At 41.7% G+C, this 18116-nt stretch overlaps 2 protein-coding genes across 3 annotated transcripts in view; both read left to right on the forward strand.

Annotated features, from left to right (window-relative positions):
• UBE2W (ubiquitin conjugating enzyme E2 W) overlaps nucleotides 1-6713 on the forward strand; it is a 100875-nt gene extending 94162 nt beyond the window's left edge. Inside the window, exon 6 of the mRNA XM_049853692.1 lies at nucleotides 6626-6713. Coding sequence (XP_049709649.1) covers nucleotides 6626-6702 — 77 coding nt within the window. The 3' untranslated portion in view covers nucleotides 6703-6713. The remainder of the gene's footprint in view (nucleotides 1-6625) is intronic.
• A 2860-nt stretch (nucleotides 6714-9573) lies between these two features.
• Nucleotides 9574-18116, forward strand: part of STAU2 (staufen double-stranded RNA binding protein 2) — a 364940-nt gene continuing 356397 nt past the window's right edge. Inside the window, exon 1 of one of the 2 annotated variants that reach the window (XM_049853679.1) lies at nucleotides 9574-9674. In XM_049853679.1, the coding sequence (XP_049709636.1) occupies nucleotides 9621-9674 (54 nt within the window). In that variant the 5' untranslated portion in view covers nucleotides 9574-9620. Of the gene's footprint in view, nucleotides 9675-10236; nucleotides 10327-18116 lie in introns of those variants that run through there. The other variant, XM_049853684.1, reaches the window with a different exon arrangement.

Genomic DNA, 18116 nt, shown 5'->3' on the forward strand with positions numbered 1-18116 from the left:
GCCGATTGATGTCATTAATGTCAGTAAGTTTTACACCTGAAAAAAAGTTGAATTGCCAAATGTTGTTTGATATATATATTTTACAGCAACAACAAATAAAAAGAGCAATTACCGAGGCTTCTTTTGTACAACAAATACCTCATGGAATTTGGTTCCTTGGTTTGGAGGTTTAGGGTTATGGTTTCTTGGGACATTCCAGTTATTTGGTCTAATAACGTGTTCAGTACTGCTGGTTTACTTTCTAGTTCATTTACATAGTGCCTGGGGTCTTAACAGCTTGCCAGCAGCCATCCAATGCACAACAATTGGTCTCTATTCGCCTGGAGCAACTGAATAAGGAGGAGAGTCAGGATGAGGAGGAGAAAATGCAATGTGTTGCTAATTGCCTCCTTGAACAACTGCCTCTTTTGCCCGTGAGAGGAGAGGAACTGGATGGTGCCTGGCTACCATTACTGAACATTTTAATCAAAGAGTCTATAGAATTCTGATCAAAAGGGGAAAAATGCAGAACAGAATTTCAAATTATCATGGAATCCAGACTTTCTTGAGCCATTGAGACTGGATGAACTCTGGAAACTATTGTCCTGAGATAATCTTTAAACCTTAAACCAAAAATATCCCCTGAAGTCTTCTTTAAATGAAACAACAGTTTAGTGCAATTAGTAAAAAATGTTGACCTTGAGCATTGTACTCTATTAAAGAACCTTCTATATGGGATCAAATTGACAATAGTAACTCAAAAGTTTAGATAGATTCTTAGGGGACAGTGAGTTTATGTTAATGGAAGAAGAATAATTCAGAAAAGAAGGGTGAGAATGGTTGCACAACTTGAAGAATGTAATCGATGTCACTGGATCATACATGTAGAAATTATTGAATTGGTTTATGTTCTACTGTGTATATTTTCAAAAACAATCGCAAAATAAAAATAAATTATTAAAAAAAAAAAGGAAAGACCATGGCTTAATGTTACCCAAAATATGTTCCATGGATGTGCTCCCTGCTGAAAAGTTCCAATGGTCAAATGAATTTGGGAAACAGAGCATATCCTACCCCTTTCTTGGAGACTCAGTCTGTATTGGCAGAATAAAGCCTCTGATAAGTTCTGCAGTAAAGAAGCTTGTTTAACTTGGTTTGATTCACAGCTTAATAACTTGGTTTGATTCACAGCTTGGATATATTTAATCAAAGTTTCCTTTACTTACATGACGTCTATTAACGTCTGATGGAATGGTTACATGGCATGATGGTACATGATATTCTGAATCAGTCCTGTTTATAGTCTGGGATTTGAGAACAGATAGGTCAAAAGTTTCCTGGTTTCAGCTTTCTGTTCTGTTTTTAGAGAATTCAAGGATGATTCTGTCAGGGTTCATTGAGCCTGCTGCTAAAAGAAGTTCGGGGAAAATGGTGACCTGATAGGATCTAGTGACAAGTGTTTTCATTTCTTTTGTTCTGTAAGAGAGAGGAGAGAGACTTTCGTCACTGGATGCAAGTGGAAAAGTAGCACTAATGTGGGAGTGGAATGGAAAGGTTTAGATCATTTTGGAGCTAAAGGTATTACGTATGCCAGCAGCTAGCACTGAGCCAGGAAACCCAAAGACAATGTGCTCACTGTGTAGAGCTGCCACATACAGTTTGAGCACATGAACCCCATTTAAGGGGCAAGTGGGGTGGAAATCCAGTGTATCTTCTGTTCACTCCTTTTTTCTTGGCCCAATGGGTGACTTTTACTCGGTGAGACTTGGGCTTATGGAGCCGCGTCTACCCAGAGGGGTAACTTCTTGAATTCTTACAAAGGCGCTAATGATGATCCTGCCAATGTGACTCTCAGAAAGGTAAAGGGTAGACTCCTTAGTGAAGTTCCAAGTAAATTAGTGGCTGGGAGTATATGTTCTCAAATGCTGGGACAACTCTGAGGACCTGTGCCAGTCTCAACTCAAACCAAGTAAACATTATTGGTCAAAATTGGGGTGGGGAAGGGAAAGGGAAGAGAAGGTCAACATCTAAGCTTTGAAGCAATAGGGATTATATTATTCATGGATGTCAGGGGCAGCATGGAGGAAGACCAGAGGCTGAGTTTAGCCCCAGGCATAGAGGTTGGCAGGCACTAGGTAGGAGGAAGTCATGTATCAGGTCTTAAGGGAGAAATATGTTTATCCATGTGTATGGTGTGTGTGTGCATGTGTGTGTCTGTGTTTGTGTATGTGTGTTGGGGTGCAGTTGGCAGGATGATAGAATAACACCAAGAACTTGGGCTGACAAGACTGGAAACATTCCCAAAGCCAACTCTTTAGACAGGGATTGGACTGGACTATAAAACAGAAAATGATACTGGTGAGGAGTGAGCTTCTTGGCTCAAGTAGACACACAAGGCTATGTGGGCAGCTCTTGTCTGGAGGCGAGATAAGAAGGCAGAGGGGGACAGGGAGGAGAAGGGGAATATGCTGTCTCATTAGGGGAAGAGCAGCTAGGAGTACATAACAAGGTGTGTATAACTTTTTGTATGAGAGACCGACTTGATTTGTAAACTTTCACTTAAAGCACAATAAATTAAAAAAAAAAAAAAAGAACTTGGGCTGAGGAGGCAGACAAGTAGATGGGCCACACACAATAGCAGTGGTGCAAAAGAGCAACAGATGGTTTCCTAACCCACTGGCAGCCCTCGCTGTCACTGGCAGGTCTGTGTGTTGAATGAGTTAATGAATGAGTGGCTTGAGCCTACAGGGGCTGCTGGGGTAGGACTGGGAGAGGAGAGATCAACCCCAGCTCTGGGTGCTGAGCACTCTTCATACTACTAGCCTGGCCTGACTTGTCTGACTACCTTATGTTGGACCCTTCCTAAGTCACGTGCCCTGTCCGATCTAGAAGCCTATTCTCACCTCCTCAGTGACATCGTGGCCCACTTCACACCACAGCACACCCCCAGAATCAGAGCATGATTCAATGTTTCCCATTACACGTTCCTGCCTGGGAGTTTCCTTGATCCTTTCCAGCTTTCAACTTGTCACTTCATCTCTCCTGCTGTTGCAACTGCTAACTGCATTGGCTTGCCAAAACCTTCCCCCTTGTTCTGGGGCTCTGTTCTTCTTGAACTTGGTTTTTGTAATCCTCAAAGTTGAGGTGTACAAGTGTCTTCAATGCATGAGGGAGGTGTTGGACGAGAGAAATCAAATGGCATGATTCATGCAGAGATCACTTTCCCAGTCCTTCTTCCCTGGAAGGAAATTTTTAATGTCACCTGTGTGCTCACGGAGCCCTGCTGGTGCAGTGGTTAAGAGCTCAGCTGCTAACAAAAAGGTTGGCAGTACAAACCCACCAGTTGCTCCTTGGAAACCCTATGGGGCAGTTCTACACTATCCTATAGGGTTGCTATGAGTCAGAATCGACTCGATGGCAATGGGTTTTTTTTTTTTTTTTTTTTTGGTTTTATGTTAACACAGGAGCAATGCAGTGAGAAGACAAGGTTATATGTTAAGAGAGTGTGTGGCAGTTTTAAACGTGACCTTAAAACTCTTTGATATGGGAAGATGGGGTTAGGCACCTTCCCCTAGAATCTGGTCCCTGTGACTACTTGACCAACAGAATATGGCAGAAGTGATGCTGTGCCAGTTTCTGGGTCCAGTTAAGGAACTGATGGCTTTTACTTCTTGTTTCTTGGAACGCAGCCACTGTGCTGTAAGGAAGCCAAGCAGCCACATAGAGAAGTCCCATGCAGGTGTTCTGGAGGACAGTCCAGCTGAGAACCAGTACCAACAGCAGATATGAGTGACTGAGCTCTTAGGTGATTCTAGCTCCCGGTCACCCCATTGCCTCAGCCTTAGAGCTGCCCTCACTTATGCTGCCCTGGAGCACAGATCAGCTGTCGAGCCCTGCCCAAACTGCCTGAACTAAATACATTATTGTTTTAAACCCACTCCCTTGTGAGATGGTTTATTACACTGCAACGTATTACTAATTCGGAATGCCGTTCACAAATACCAAAGAGAGGACAGAACGAGAAGGTATAAATAGCTGGAATTTCCAGGTTTTTTTTTTTTCTTTCACTGTTTATAAAGGGAAAGGGGAAAGAATGTTTTATGAAGTAAATAATTGTTTTGAAAAGGGGAGGATAGTAAGGTAAAAAAAGTTGGTGAGGTGATTGTAAGATGATGCCTCTCGAAATGTTCACAATTACAAAGTATTTGAAGCAGTTACTGAACTTGTTTAAGAAGCAACACCGACCACTCTCCCTCCACCAATTCCCTCTTCCCACACCCCCCCGACCCCACAGTGTGCAAAGATGTCACAAATTTATTTCTGCTGCAAGGAAATTTAAATAGTTATAAAGAAGGCACATTTCTAGGCTTTGTTAGCTATATATGATTCAAGAAAAGTATCAGAAATTCAGGGTAAAGATCGTGGCATAATTTACATTATTGGCTCCCTCCTACCCCTACAAACTAATGAAATGAAAAAGCAAAACATAATTTTTATCCTCCCCAGAAGCTCTACTGGGCAAAATAAGCTAATAGAAGATCTAGAGAGAGTCACCCAGATTAAGCATGAATAAAATAAAAATAAGTATAGAAATTATGCCAAATATTATAGAAAAAAAAAAAAAGGCACCATTGCATTCAAAAGACGGAAGAAGAACCCAGGCTAAAAGAAAAATATCTTATGGGACAGAATAATACTTTTTATGAGTGCTTTTAAAAAAAAAATTTTTTTTTCACTGTAGACAAACATAATGCATGTATATAGTCAATAAAAAAAGAACTCAGTTTACAGATGATAAAGTATAGATTGAGATGAAAAGGCAGATTGTAAAGCTATCTTATCTTGTATTTTAGCTATGAAGGAATAGAATTGAGATCTAAAACCATACCAATATTTACTATACCGCGACTTTAACAAAGAAATTAGAATCAATACATTAGACACAATGTAGCTAAAGATCAAAGTACTGAGTTATGGAAAATCTAGATATTCCCTAAGGAAAAAAAAAAGAGATTTAGAGAGAAGATGATAGATATTGAGGAAAAAGGCAAGTTAATATAAGGATAAGTGGGTCCATATTATTTTTATTCAGAAATATTTATTGGACACAATGTTCCATAGGACTTAAAAGAACCTTTGCATAATTTATTAAATAAATCTTTGTTTCTTTATTCTTAGTGATTGCATTTGTAACATTATTTATTTCTACTATTTTGTAGTATAGTGTTTTAGCTGACTGATGCCCTAATAAATATTTTGATACCACTATCAAAAAAAAAAAAATTTTTTTTATCATGGAAAAAATACTGAATTCTAAGCAATCAATTTATTAGTGAACACATAACTACGTTGGGAATTTCCAGAATGAAGCTTTAATAGAGATAAAATATTTAGAAGTGTTTATTTCATACATTCACGTACACATTCACTCCTCTGTAAGTTTCTTGAGGACAACGACTTTGTAGTGTTTTTTCACTGCTATGTTCCTGGGCCAAGAATAGTACTTGGCATATGTTGTTGTTGGGTGCCGTGGAGTTGATTCCGACTCATAGCAACATCATGTGACAGAGTAGAACTGGCCCATAGGGTTTTCTTGGCTGTAATCTGTACAGAATCAGATTGCCAGGCCATTCTTCCCTGGTGCCGCTGGGTGGGTTTGAACTGCCAACCTTTAGATTTGTAGTTGAGTGCAAACCGTTTGCACCAGTAAATGTTTGTCAAATTTGCTAATCCATTCATTCAAAAAGCATTTATTGAGCACTATAGGCACTGGAAACCCTGATGGCGTAGTGGTTAAGTGCTACGGCTGCTAACCAAAAGGTCGGCAGTTCATATCTGCCAAGCACTCCTTGGAAACTCTATGGGGGCAGTTCTACTCTGTCCTATAGGGTTGCTATGAGTCGGAATCAACTTGATGGCAGTGGGTTTGGTTCCGGTTTTTTTATGGGCACTGTGCTAAATGCTGGAGAGACAAAGATGAGGAAGCCATTGCTCTTGCCTTTGAGAAGATTAAGGTATATTCAAAGAAACTGAACAGAGCGTGGTGATAAAAAACATGTTCAGATATGAGCAGATAGAGGAATTGACTCAACGAAAGAGGGTTTGGTTTTTTTTTTTGGTTACCTTATATGGTGGAGCTGTGCTGGCACAGTGGTTAAAAGCTACAGCAGCTAACCAAAAGGTCAGCAGTTAAAATCCACCAGCTGCTCCTTGGAAACCCTATGTGGGCAGTTCTACTTTGTCCTATAGGGTCATTTTGAGTCAGAATTGACTTGATGGCAATGGTTTTACCTTACATGGTAGAGGTGGGGGAAGTTGAATTTTACAAAAAAATAGATGTCAAGAAAAGCATGTTATAATACAGTAAACGGAAGGACCTAGCCTGAAAAGAAACTATGGTTTATGACTCTGGAATCTGTCCCATTCAAACATCTTGAACTTGACCATGACAAATTGGAAAGCATTTTCTTTTTCTGATGGTTGAGTACTTGATTGCAATGGTGGTGATAAAGATGCATCCATAAGTCGGTTGCTTTGTTTTAATCAGCTGCCAAGACCCACTGCTCTTTAAATATCTAATATTTTCAACTTCTATACAAATACTAAGAAGACAATAGATTTATATGTGGATTTTCATTTTTTTCAGGTAAGATCATGAGGATGGCGCAGGACCAGGCAGTGTTTCGTTCTGTTGTACATTGGATCGCTAGGAGTTGGAAATGACTTGACAGTACCTAAAAACAACAACAGGTACGTATGTCCTAATGCTAAATATTTAAGCGATTGGAATTGGTGATTGGAGCTAAGAAACAATTTCTGCTCGAATAACAGTGGCTTTGAAAAATTCAGTTCTATTTGGAGTTTACCAAAACCTTAAAATCAAACCTTAAAAACTTTAAAAAACAAACAAACCATTGCCATTGATTTCAACACATAGCAACCCTGTAGGACAGAGTAGAACTGTCCCACAGGGTTTTCAAGGAGTGGCTGGCAGATGCAAACCGCTGACCTTTTGGTTAGCAGCCAAGCTCTTAACCACTGCACCAGCAGGGCTGCAGTTACTATAAGAAAAAGTGACAGCTGGGATAAAGTTTTCAATTAATTTTAATGATCTGAATCAAAAGGAATGAAATTCCTGACCACTTCAGAGTGACCTCCAGAAGCAGAATCTCATCCATTTGTTCCATTGAACTATGCACCCACTTGCTGTTGGATGCTGGGACGACACAGATGAATGAGATGCAGAGCCTGCACAGTTCGGGAGACAGGATTGGAAACAAGCTCATCTACATACAATTTCAAAGAGAGCATCAAGAGACTTAGAGAATACCTCTCAAGGAGGTGATTTTTTTTTTTTCCTGCTAAATTTATTTTGTTGTTACTATTGAGAGAAAAAAAAAAAATACACAGCAAAACATACACCAATTCAACAGTTTCTACATGTACAATTGAGGGAATTGATTACATTCTTCAGTTGTGTGACCATTTTAACCCTCCTTTTCTGAGTTGTTCTTCCCTCAATTAACATAAATTCACTGCCCCCTAAGGTTCCTATCTAATCTTTTGAGTTGCTGTTGTCAATTTGATCCCAGGTAGATTGTTCTCAAAACAGCACAATGCTCAAGGTAGACCTTTTTCACTAGTTAAGCTAAAGTTTTAAGAAGACTTCAGGTGATATTTTTGGATTCAGGTTTAAAGATTATCTCAGGGCAATAGTTTCAGAGGTTCATTCACCCTCCATGGCTCCAGAAATTCTAGAATCCATGAAAATTTAAAATTCCATTCTGCATTTTCCCCCTTTTGATCAGGACTCTTCTATGGAATCTTTGATCAAAATGTCCAGTAACAGTAGCCAGGCACCATGCAGTATTCTGGTCTCATGGCAAAGGAGGCAGTTGTTCATGGAGGCAATTAGCCACACATGCCATATCCTGTTTCTATTCCTGACTCTCCTTCTTCCTGTGTTGCTCCAGGTGAACAGAGACGAATCGTTGTGCTTTGGCTAGCCGCTTACAAGCTTTTAAGACCCTATGCACTGCGAAACAAGCTAGAAAGTAGAACAAAAGCACTAAGCACATAATTAGGCCAATTAACTGGGATATCCCATGAAACCATGACCCTGAACCTTCCAGGAGGTGATTTTTGAATGATGTGAAGGATGGTTTATTCATCCGGCGAGGGCAGCATGATGCAGGGAGAAGGCACAGAGGTGGGGGACCTGTCATTTGGTATGGCTGGTGTGACAAAACCAAAAGAGAAAAAAAACCCGAAACCCATTGCCATTGAGTTGATTTCAACTCATGGCATCCTCATGTGTTACAGGGCAGAACTGCTTTGGAGGGTTTTTGTGGCTGTAATCTTTATGGAAGCAGATCGCCAGGCCTTTTTTCTTTTGTGGCATTGCTGGGCAGGTTCCAACAGCCAACTTTTAGGTTAGTAGTCCAAACCGTTTGCGCCACCTAGACAACTCCCATGGCTGGTGTGAAGGGCATGTATTCATTGAAAACATTCAACAAGTGTTTAAATGTTGACTAGGTGCCAGCCTTGAGGAGCTAGAGGTTATTAATCAAGGACACAACAGCCACAATAGACTCAAACATATCAAAGATCATGAAGATGTTGTAGGACTGGGCAAGGTTTAGTTCTGTTGTACGTAAGGTCACCATGAGTCAGGCCGGCAGGACAGCAACTAACAAGAACAGGGCAGATTTAGGGAAGATGCAACATGTTGAGCTTGGGGGAATTGGCAGAGATGAAAAGGTGGGAAAGGAGCATAGGTTAGTTCTAGGAGGAAGATGTAGCAGTTAGCTACTATCTTACCTACCACATGCGACTTACCATATATGCCAGAGCCTGTTGAAAGGGTATGTATATATATTAGCACTTAATAATACCTTTTTTTTTTTTATTATTCCATTTAGTCTCCTTTTAATCAACAGAATAAACTGACACACTGGGTAAGTACCATGTAAATAACCAGCCCTAGTTATCTGATTCTGGCGCCCTTGCTTTTAACCACTGCCTGTACTGTCTCGCCAGTTGCAGATTTAAGAACTACTGGCTTTGGATGATGACTGAAATCACAGGCCTGGGTTTTGGACGGTGACTGAAATCACAGGCCTGGTAGACATTTCTCAGGCAGAGGAAGGAACCCTGGGGAACAATAATGCAAATGAATAAGTTTGTGAAAATGAATTAACAGCTTTCCTTCTAGACTTCATTAGCAGATTAATTTCGGTGCCATTTACTAAACCAAGTGCTGAGCTCCACTGGCCTTAACTGGGTTGAAGGTATCTGGATATAAGTAACCCACATCAAAACCAGGACGCACCAAAAAGCCATTCGAGTTTTCTAGCACTCTTGCCTCAAAAATCTAGGATCTAGGGCACTGTTTTAAGATGGACCTCATTTTTGATTGCAAGGATTTGTTTTTTGTATGACCAAATACGAATTTTTTTTTAGTTGAGGAGGATGTTTGGCCAGGGCACCGATGTGGGAGATCGGGTGATCCCGGATCACTAGCGTTCTCTGAGCGAGACAGTTTAACTATTCCCCTCCTCCCTTCACCCCGCCCCCAGTCTGGAAAGGTGCAGTATCTGCTAAACAGTGCGGCGCACAGCGGCGGCCAGAGCAGACGCGGGATGGTCGCGCTTCCTGAGCAGAGCAGAGGGGGGCAGCCAGAGAGCCAGGCGAAGGTACGAGCAGAAAATCGGGGCACGGACAGCTGTTTAGAAGGAGCAGAGGGTCAGTGCGGCGGGGGAGGAAGTTGCCTAGTGCAGGTGTGGAAGGGGCTGCTCCAGGCCAACCCTTTGCAGCCGAGGGGCGGGTAGCCGGGCCGGGGACAAGTAGATTGCGGTCGGGGCGCCCTCCCCATGCGCTCGCTCGCCCTCTTCCCCAAACCCCCAGGAGCGGCCCTCGCCCCGGCGCCCACACAGCCGGGACCAGCACCGCAGTGCCCGCGGCGACCGCTGCTGCCGGGGGCCCGGCGGCCGCTAGGGGGCGGGCGCGGTGCCGCGAACAATGGCCGCGCTCGGCCGCTGGCCCGCGGGAGGCTGAATGGCGGTAGGGCTGGGTCGGGCGCGCGGCGCGGGCTCGCGGAGGGATGGCCGGGAGCGCGCGGGGGCTGGGCGGGCTGGGGCGCGGGCGCGACTGCGCAGGCGGGGGCGCGCGGCGCGGGCCTGGGAGGGCGCGGCGGGAGCGGAGGGGAGGGGAGGGGAGCAGAGGGGAGGGAGGCGGGGGCGGGGAGCCCGAGGGGTGGAAGCCGGCGGCGGCGGCGGCCGAGCGGGGTCAGTTCTCTGTAGTGTTTGCCAATGTTGGAGCCGTCTGCAAAGTGTCCCTGGCAAGAAGGTAAATACCCTCGTTGGGGGCGCCCGGGAGCCCCGACTTCCGCCCCGTTGGCAGAGGAGGCAGAGGGCGCTGGGGAGCCCTGCAGGTCCGCGGCGCGCGGCGAACCCCGAGAAGAGCAGCCCCTTCACGGCCTCCCCTCCCCCGCGCCTCCCTCCTTCCTCGGGCTCTCTCCTGGCGGGAGGGGGGAGGGGAAGAGGGTGACTGAGTGGGTGGGAGCAGTGGGGGTGGGGCGGGGGTGGGAGCAGGTGGGAGGGATGGGGGCCGCCGGAGAGGAGGCGAATGAATTGGGGGGGGGGGCGTGTGTGGAGGGGGTGGGGCGACACAGGTGTCCTGAGGGGAGGAGCCGGGAGGAAGGCGAGGAGGCCGGCCCAAGTGGGGGTTTCGGGGGAGGCAGGAACTGGGCCGAGGGCGCAGGAAGGTGGGGGTCGTGGGGGCCGGTGGGAGCGGCCGGAAGAGGGGGTGGTAAGGGCAGCGGCGGGGTGGGAGAGAGGGAACGGGGCGGGCCCGGGCAGGGAGGGATCTTGCGGAGGGGAGAGATGGAGCGAGGCCCTGGGGGCGTCTGCGAGGAGTGGGCCTTGGGCGCTGCGCGGGGGCCGGCGGGGCAGGGGCGCGCCAGGGGCTTGGGCGGCTATTTCTGTATAATGGGCAAATGGGGAAGACGTAACTGGCCGAAATGGGGAAAGTAGGTGGGGCCGTGGGGACAAAATATATCCTGTGACAGGCAAGTTTGGTGTGGTTCTTAAGAACTACTACCGTGATGTCTTGGCTTAAAGGGGTAGTTGGCTGTAGTGACCTTGCCGGGGCGAAGGGAGTTGCGAAGAGACAAAGATCAGTTACAGAATCCACTGTGTGCAAGGAGGGACTTCTGTCTCTCCAGGGGAGAGCTGGGGATTGGGATGGGGAGGGGGGGTTGTTCTGCAGTCAATTGAGGAGATGCAAATCTGAGATTCTTAGGGAGGGGGGCGGGGATAGTGGCCTTGGGATTCTGGAAGTTCCTGGAAATATGTGTAGAATTTTGCATTTGTGAAATTTTTATTTGGAAAGGGACCATATTTGTTGTGATCTTACTCCCTGTCCCCCTCCCCCCCCCCCAAGGTTAAGAACTTCTTTGGTAGAGGACCATCCAATTAGGGTAGACCCGGGAATTTACTAAAGAATTTTGAAGTGGGTGGATCTGGCAGAAAGGATAGAGATTAGCCTTTAAAGGTATTTCATTGTTAACTGAAAAGCTTTTTTATTTTGGTTTGGTTTCGTAGTTTTGGCGACCTTATGCTAGCATTAGTTCTCTGCTGATGCACCTTTATGTTTTAGGAAAGCATGGTGAACGCTTAAAATCAAAAGTGTTGGGCAGGCCGGATGGTAGTAACCTTGTAGAAGAAAAGATTGTAACATTTTTTCCAGGAGAATAGATTTTCTCCATCCTTGCTTTCTTTGATGATGCCAGTATACTGTTGTGAATTGAGCTACAGCGGAAAAATCTTATTTAATAAAACCATAAAAAAATGAGGCTTGTTTGGCATCTCCATTGTTTTGTAACATGGCAAGTTTTTCATTGTTCAGTTTGTCTGTATTTTACTGCAAACCAGAGATAATTCTATATCACTTGTAGGTTTCCTGCGTTTTGCAGCAGGCCTGTATTAAATTTGTGAAGCAGTTACTGCCGAACTATGGATTTGTGTGCTTTTTTTCTTTTATAGTATGGCTTCACCACTGCCACATTTCCTTACGTTGCAGTGTAATTTGAAATTTACTTGTAAGTGATCATTAATTGGGAGGATGTGGTGCATATTTCCTTGCAAACCATTGAATTTTTCCTTAAAAACCAGTTTTTGTGTTTGTAAAAAATGTTTCTGTATAATTCAAGTATGTATTGCTAACTTCAGATAGAATGCCATACATTTTTTTTAAGTTTTATTATTTGGAAATAATTTCAAACTTACGAAGGATGAGTAATACAGTGAACATCTGTGTCATCTTTACTCAGATTCACCTGTTACCCTTTTACCCATGTGCTTTATCATTTGTTCACAGTGTGTCACACATCCTGTATATGTATATATATAATAAATATATATTTTCCTGGACCATTTTAGAGCAAGTTACATACATCATGGCTCTTCTGAATACTTCAGTGTGGAAAATCAGATAATTTTACATTTAAAAAATGCTTGCTTGACCTACCTGGAATGAAATTATAGGATAGAGTGACTTGGTGTGCTTTTCAAAAAAGAATAAGAGTATCCAAAAAATCAAAGGTGGTTTTCTAACTTTTTAGTATATAAACAATACACAAAATGATTTTCCTTTGTGCTACGATCAGGTTCGGGACAGTATAGTTGGCTCAGATGTTGCTCCCCCGCCCCCCTTATTTTCTCTTTACTCATGTTCGTCTATCTCCTTTGAGTATACTTTGAGTGAGGGGTATCTGATTTTTTTTTTTTTTTAAATTATGCTTTAAGTGAAAGTTTACAAATCAAGTCAGTCTCTCATACAAAAACTTACATGCACCTTAACCATGTACTACTAGTTGCTCTCCCCCTGATGAGACAGCATACTCCTCCTCTCCACCCTGTATTCCCTGTGTCCGTTCAGTCAGCTGCTGTCCCCCTCTGGCCTCTCATCTCGCCTCCAGACAGAAGCAGCCCACCTAGTCTTAGGTGTCTACCTGAGCCAAGAAGCTCATTCCTCCCCAGTATCATTTTCTGTGTTAGAGTCCAGTCTGATCCCTGTCTGAAGAGTTGGCTTTGGCAATGGTTCCAGTCTTGGGCTAACAGAAGGTCTGGGGACCGTGACCTCCGGGATCCTTCTAGTCTCAGACCATTAAGTCTGGTCTTTTTATGAGAGTTTGAGGTCTGCATCCCACTGTTTCCTGCTCCATCAGGGATTCTCTGTTGTGTTCCCTGTCAGAGCAGTCATTGGTTATAGCTGGGCACCATCTAGTTTTTCTGGTCTCAGGCTGATGTAGTCTCTGGTTTATGCAGCCCTTTCTGTCTCTTGGGAGTATCTGATCATTTGTGTATAGATCATTATAAAGAGGAAAAAAATCTAGGTACTGCAAGGTTAAATCCTGTGTTGATATTAGACTGTAGTTTGAGGCATGGATAGTATGATCATATATAAATATTTTTATACCTCTGCTAGGTACTCGAAAATTTTAGATGTCTGGAACTCATAATAATTATATTTTATATTTATGTACTTATCATTGTTTGATTTTGAGTAAATCCCCAAAATTCTTGACCTAGGAGGTTAGGCCCTTGACCTTATTACAGGAAAAATTTTAAGAAGTCAAGTCTTTATAGTCAAGAGAGGAGGACTTTGAACCAATGGAACTGGATTTGAATCCTAGCTATGTGACCATGGGCAAGTAATCAAACCTCTAGAAAAATGGGGATAACACCTACATCCCAAGGTGGTGAAGATTAAATGAGTTAATATAAAATGGCAAAATATGATGGCACCTGGCTTATAAAATTGGTGTTGGAAAAAATTTTTTTTCTTGGCTGGTCATGTATGGAGTTTTTCACTGGAATAGTGCATGGAGTGAGACTTCCCTATACTTAGAATCTTTCATAGGCTTTTAGGAGACATATAAATTTGTACTAAATTGTTTTGTTTTTCTTGCTTAAAAGCAGTTTTTTTGACTTTTAAAGAGAAAATGAAAAACATTTTTTAAAAGCTTTTTAAAGGACCCCATGAATTTTTTTTATCACAAGAGGCTCTGAATTGATTACTGAGTTTTGTAGTAGTTTGTAGTCCCAAAGTGGGAATACCTAATGTTTTTGCTTTGTATATTGTCAAACAAGACATTTAAGTGAGAATTGCATATCAGTTGTGGGATGGGTGCTGATATAAAAAATTACAGATATTAATTTTATAACACAGTATTGTTGAGGATTATATAGATTTAATTATGTGCAGTTATCAGTTTATCAAGTGAATATAATAAGTTCACAATAAAAGCATTGGGTTATATCAGCAGTACATTTCAGATATAGGCTGGACCCTAACTTGTTCATGAACAGCAAAGAGAGTGCTCGCTCTCCATAAAGTGCCCCACCTGCTTTCATTTAGTAGCTTGTTAGACTCTAGAACTTCGTGTCCTAATGTATCTGACAGGATGTCACCGTAGGGCATTTTTGGGACATGTGAATAGGTTTCTCTAAAAGTACTTAGCTGTAATTGAAATGAACTGTACCTGGAAACTTTTGCCAGGGTGGGGGGGAGGGAAGAAAAGGTGGATTTATGAAATCATAGCTTGTATGAAACTGCTTTGCATTTTATTTATATGCCTTGTTATTTTATCAAATTGGTTAAAATATAGGACAGTAGATTGAGTATGCATTTAAAGGTGAAATTAAGTCTTTTTTAAAAATAATTTATTTTTGTTGTTGAAATATACAGAACAGAGCATAGAATAATTAAAAAATTTCTTCATGTATGATTGAATGACACCGATTGCATTCTTAGAGTAGTACAACCATTCTCACCCTCCTTTTCGGCATTGTTTATAAACTCACTGCCCCCTAAGTTTCCTGTCTCATCTTTCAAGTTGCCATTGGCAATTTGAGTCCTTATAGAAAGTTCTTAGAATGGCACAATGGTCAAGGCAGGTAGTCAAGCTAAATTGTCATTAAGTTTTCAGAAGACTTCAGGGTGTATTTTTGGCTTAAGGTTTAAAGATTATCTCAGGGCAATAGTTATGGGGGTTTATCCAGTCTCCATGGCTCCAGAAAGTCTGGAGTAGTTGATGAGAATTCCAAATTCTGTTCTTCATTTCCCCTCTTTTGATCAGAATTCTATAAAATCTTTGATCAAAATGTTCAGTAAGGTAGCTGGGCACATCCAATTCTTGTGGTCTCATGCCAGAATAGGCAGTTGTTTGTGGAGGCAATTAGCCACACATTCCATTTTCTCTTCTTATTCCTGACCTTGCTCTGTTGCTCTAGGTGAATAGAGACCAATTGTTGTGTCTTGAATGACCGTTAGCAAGCCTTTGAGATCCCAGGTACTATGCTATGAACTGGGAGGGAGAACAGAAGCACTAAACTTGTTATTAGGCCAATTAACTGGGATATCCCCGAAACCACAATCCCGAACCTCCAAACCAAGGAACCAAATCCTATGAGATGTATGGCTGTCCATAAGCAGCCTCAGCAGCTACTCTCTTTTTTTTTTTGGCCATTGTTGGAAATATATCTGAAAACTTGGCCTATTCAACTTTTTACGGATGTACAACTTACTGACAGCAGTTACATTAATCATCTGTGCAACCCTACTTTTAATGAGATTTTCCATCATTGGAAACCCAACTCCTTTTTCTTCCTCCCTTCTGCCCCTGGTAACCCTGGTAAACTTTGGTCTCCATATACTTGCCTGTTCTTGTCTTTTTGTGTAAATGAGGTCATACAGTATTTGTCCTATTGTGATTGACTTATTTCACTCAGCAAAATATCTTCAAGCTCCATCCCTATTGTAGCATATCTCAAGACTTCATTTCTCTTATAGGCTGCGTAATATTTCGTCGTATGCATGGACCACATTTAGTGGACATTTAGGTTGTTTCCAATTTTTGGCTATTGTAAATAGTGCTGCAGTGAACATTGCTGTACAGGTATCTTTTTGAGTCTCTGCTTTCAAGTCTTTTGGGTATATATCTAGGAGTGGAATTGCTGGGTCATATGGTAGTTCTATTTTTAGTTTTTTGAGGAATGATCACACTGTTTTCCACAACAGCTGGACCATTTTGCATTCCCACCAGCCATGGATAATGGTTGCAGTTTCCCAAATCCTCACCAACATTTTCTTTTTTATCTTAGTCATCCTAAGTGGTAGTAAAATGGTATCTCATTGTGGTTTTGATTTGCTTCTCCCTGATGGCTAATGATGCTGAACTTATTTTCATGTGTTTGGTGGCCATTTGAGTGCCTTCTTTGGTGAAATGTCTATTCAAAGTCCTTTGCCCATTTTATGATTGGGTTATTTGTCTTTTTGTTGTTAATTTATTGACTTTTATGTATATTTTGGTTATTAGATTCTTACCGGATAATATGGTTTGTGAAGATACCCTCCTGTTGGTAGCTTGTCTTTTGTCTTTTCACTTTTTTGGTAAAGTTTTTTGATGAGCAAAAGTTTTTAATTTTATGAGATCCCAGTTATTTATTTGGTCTTTTGCTGTTTGTGCTTTTGTTCTTATATCAGATAATCCATTGTTAAAAGCTAGACCCAACAGAATAGAGTTGCCCCTGCATTTTCTTCTAAGAATTTTATGGTTTTAGTTTTCACATTTAGGTCTTTAAAACATTTAAATTTTTTTTGTGTATGGTGTGAGGCATGGATCCTGTTTCATTTTTCTGCATGTAGAAATCCAGTTTTCCCAAAACTGTTTATTGAAGAGACTCTTCTTTTCCCATCAAGTAGATTTAGCACTCTTGTCAAAAATCAGTTGACCATAGATGTGTGGGTTTATTTCTGGACTCTCAATTCTATTCCATTGGTTTGTGTGTCTAGTGTTCTAACAGTACCAGGCGTTTTGACTATTGCAGCTGTATTTAAAAACAAAAACAAAAACCTGTTGCTGTTGAGTTGATTTTGACTCTTAGTGACTCTATAGGACAGAGTAGAACTGCTCCATAGGATTTTCAAGGAGCTGCTGGTGGATTCGAACTGCTGACCTTTTGGTTTGCAGCCGAGCTCTTAATTACTGTGCCACCAGGGCTCTGTATAGTATGTTTAAAATAAAAAGTGTGAGCTCTCCTACTTTGTTCTTCTCTTTGAACATTGCTTTAGCTCTTTGGGGCTTCTTGGCATTCCGTATAAAGTTGAGGTTTGGTTTTCCCATTTCTGTAAAGATGGCTGTTGGGGTTTTGATTGGGATTGCATTGAATCTATAGATTGCTTTGGGTAATGTTGACATCTTAGCAATATTAAGTGTTCCAATTCATGAACATGGAATATGTTTCTATTTAAGTCTTCTTTAATCTCTTTCAACACTGTTTTATAATTTTCGTTGTTTAAGACCTCCACATCCCTGGTTAGATTTATTCCTAGGTATTTTTTTTTCTTAGATCATATTGTAAATAGAATTGTTTCCCTAATTTCCCTTTCAGATTTCTCATTACCAGTGTACAGAAACCCAACAGATTTTTGTTTCTTGGCCTTGTACCCTACAACTTTGCTAAATTCCTCTGTTAGCTCTAGAAGTTTTCTTGTGGACTATGAGATTTTCTCTATGTAGGATCATGTTATTCGTGAATAAAGATAATTTTACTTCTTTTCCAATCTGGATACCTTTTATTTCTTTTCTCATTGCTTTGGCTAATACTTCTAATACAGTATTGGATAGAAGTTGTGAGAGTCGGCACCTTTGCCTTGTTTTTTATTTCACGGGGAAAGCTCTCAATCTTTCTCCATTAGGTGTCATGTTGGCTGTTGGCTTTTCATGTATGTCCTGAATCATATTGAGGAACTTTCCTTCAATTTCAGTCTTCATGAGAGTTTTCATCAAGATAGGGTGAAAATGCTTTTTCTGCATCCATGAACGTGATCATGTAGGAAGTTAAGTCTTAAGGACATGTACCATTGTGGATATTCTGAATTATCCATGGTATAGTGTGAATTATAATTTTCATATTGATGTAAATCTAATAAAACTTGCTTAGTGAAAAGGAATAACTTCAGAATGTTATTCAGTTACCTTCCAAAGTGCTATTTTGATTTATTAGCTTGTATGTTTTTTAATTTATACAGATCTTTATTTGTATTTCTATAGATATAATTGTGAAGGAGGA

Source organism: Elephas maximus, chromosome 15 (assembly GCF_024166365.1).
Source record: "Elephas maximus indicus isolate mEleMax1 chromosome 15, mEleMax1 primary haplotype, whole genome shotgun sequence".
In the NCBI taxonomy this organism is placed as follows: domain Eukaryota; kingdom Metazoa; phylum Chordata; class Mammalia; order Proboscidea; family Elephantidae; genus Elephas; species Elephas maximus.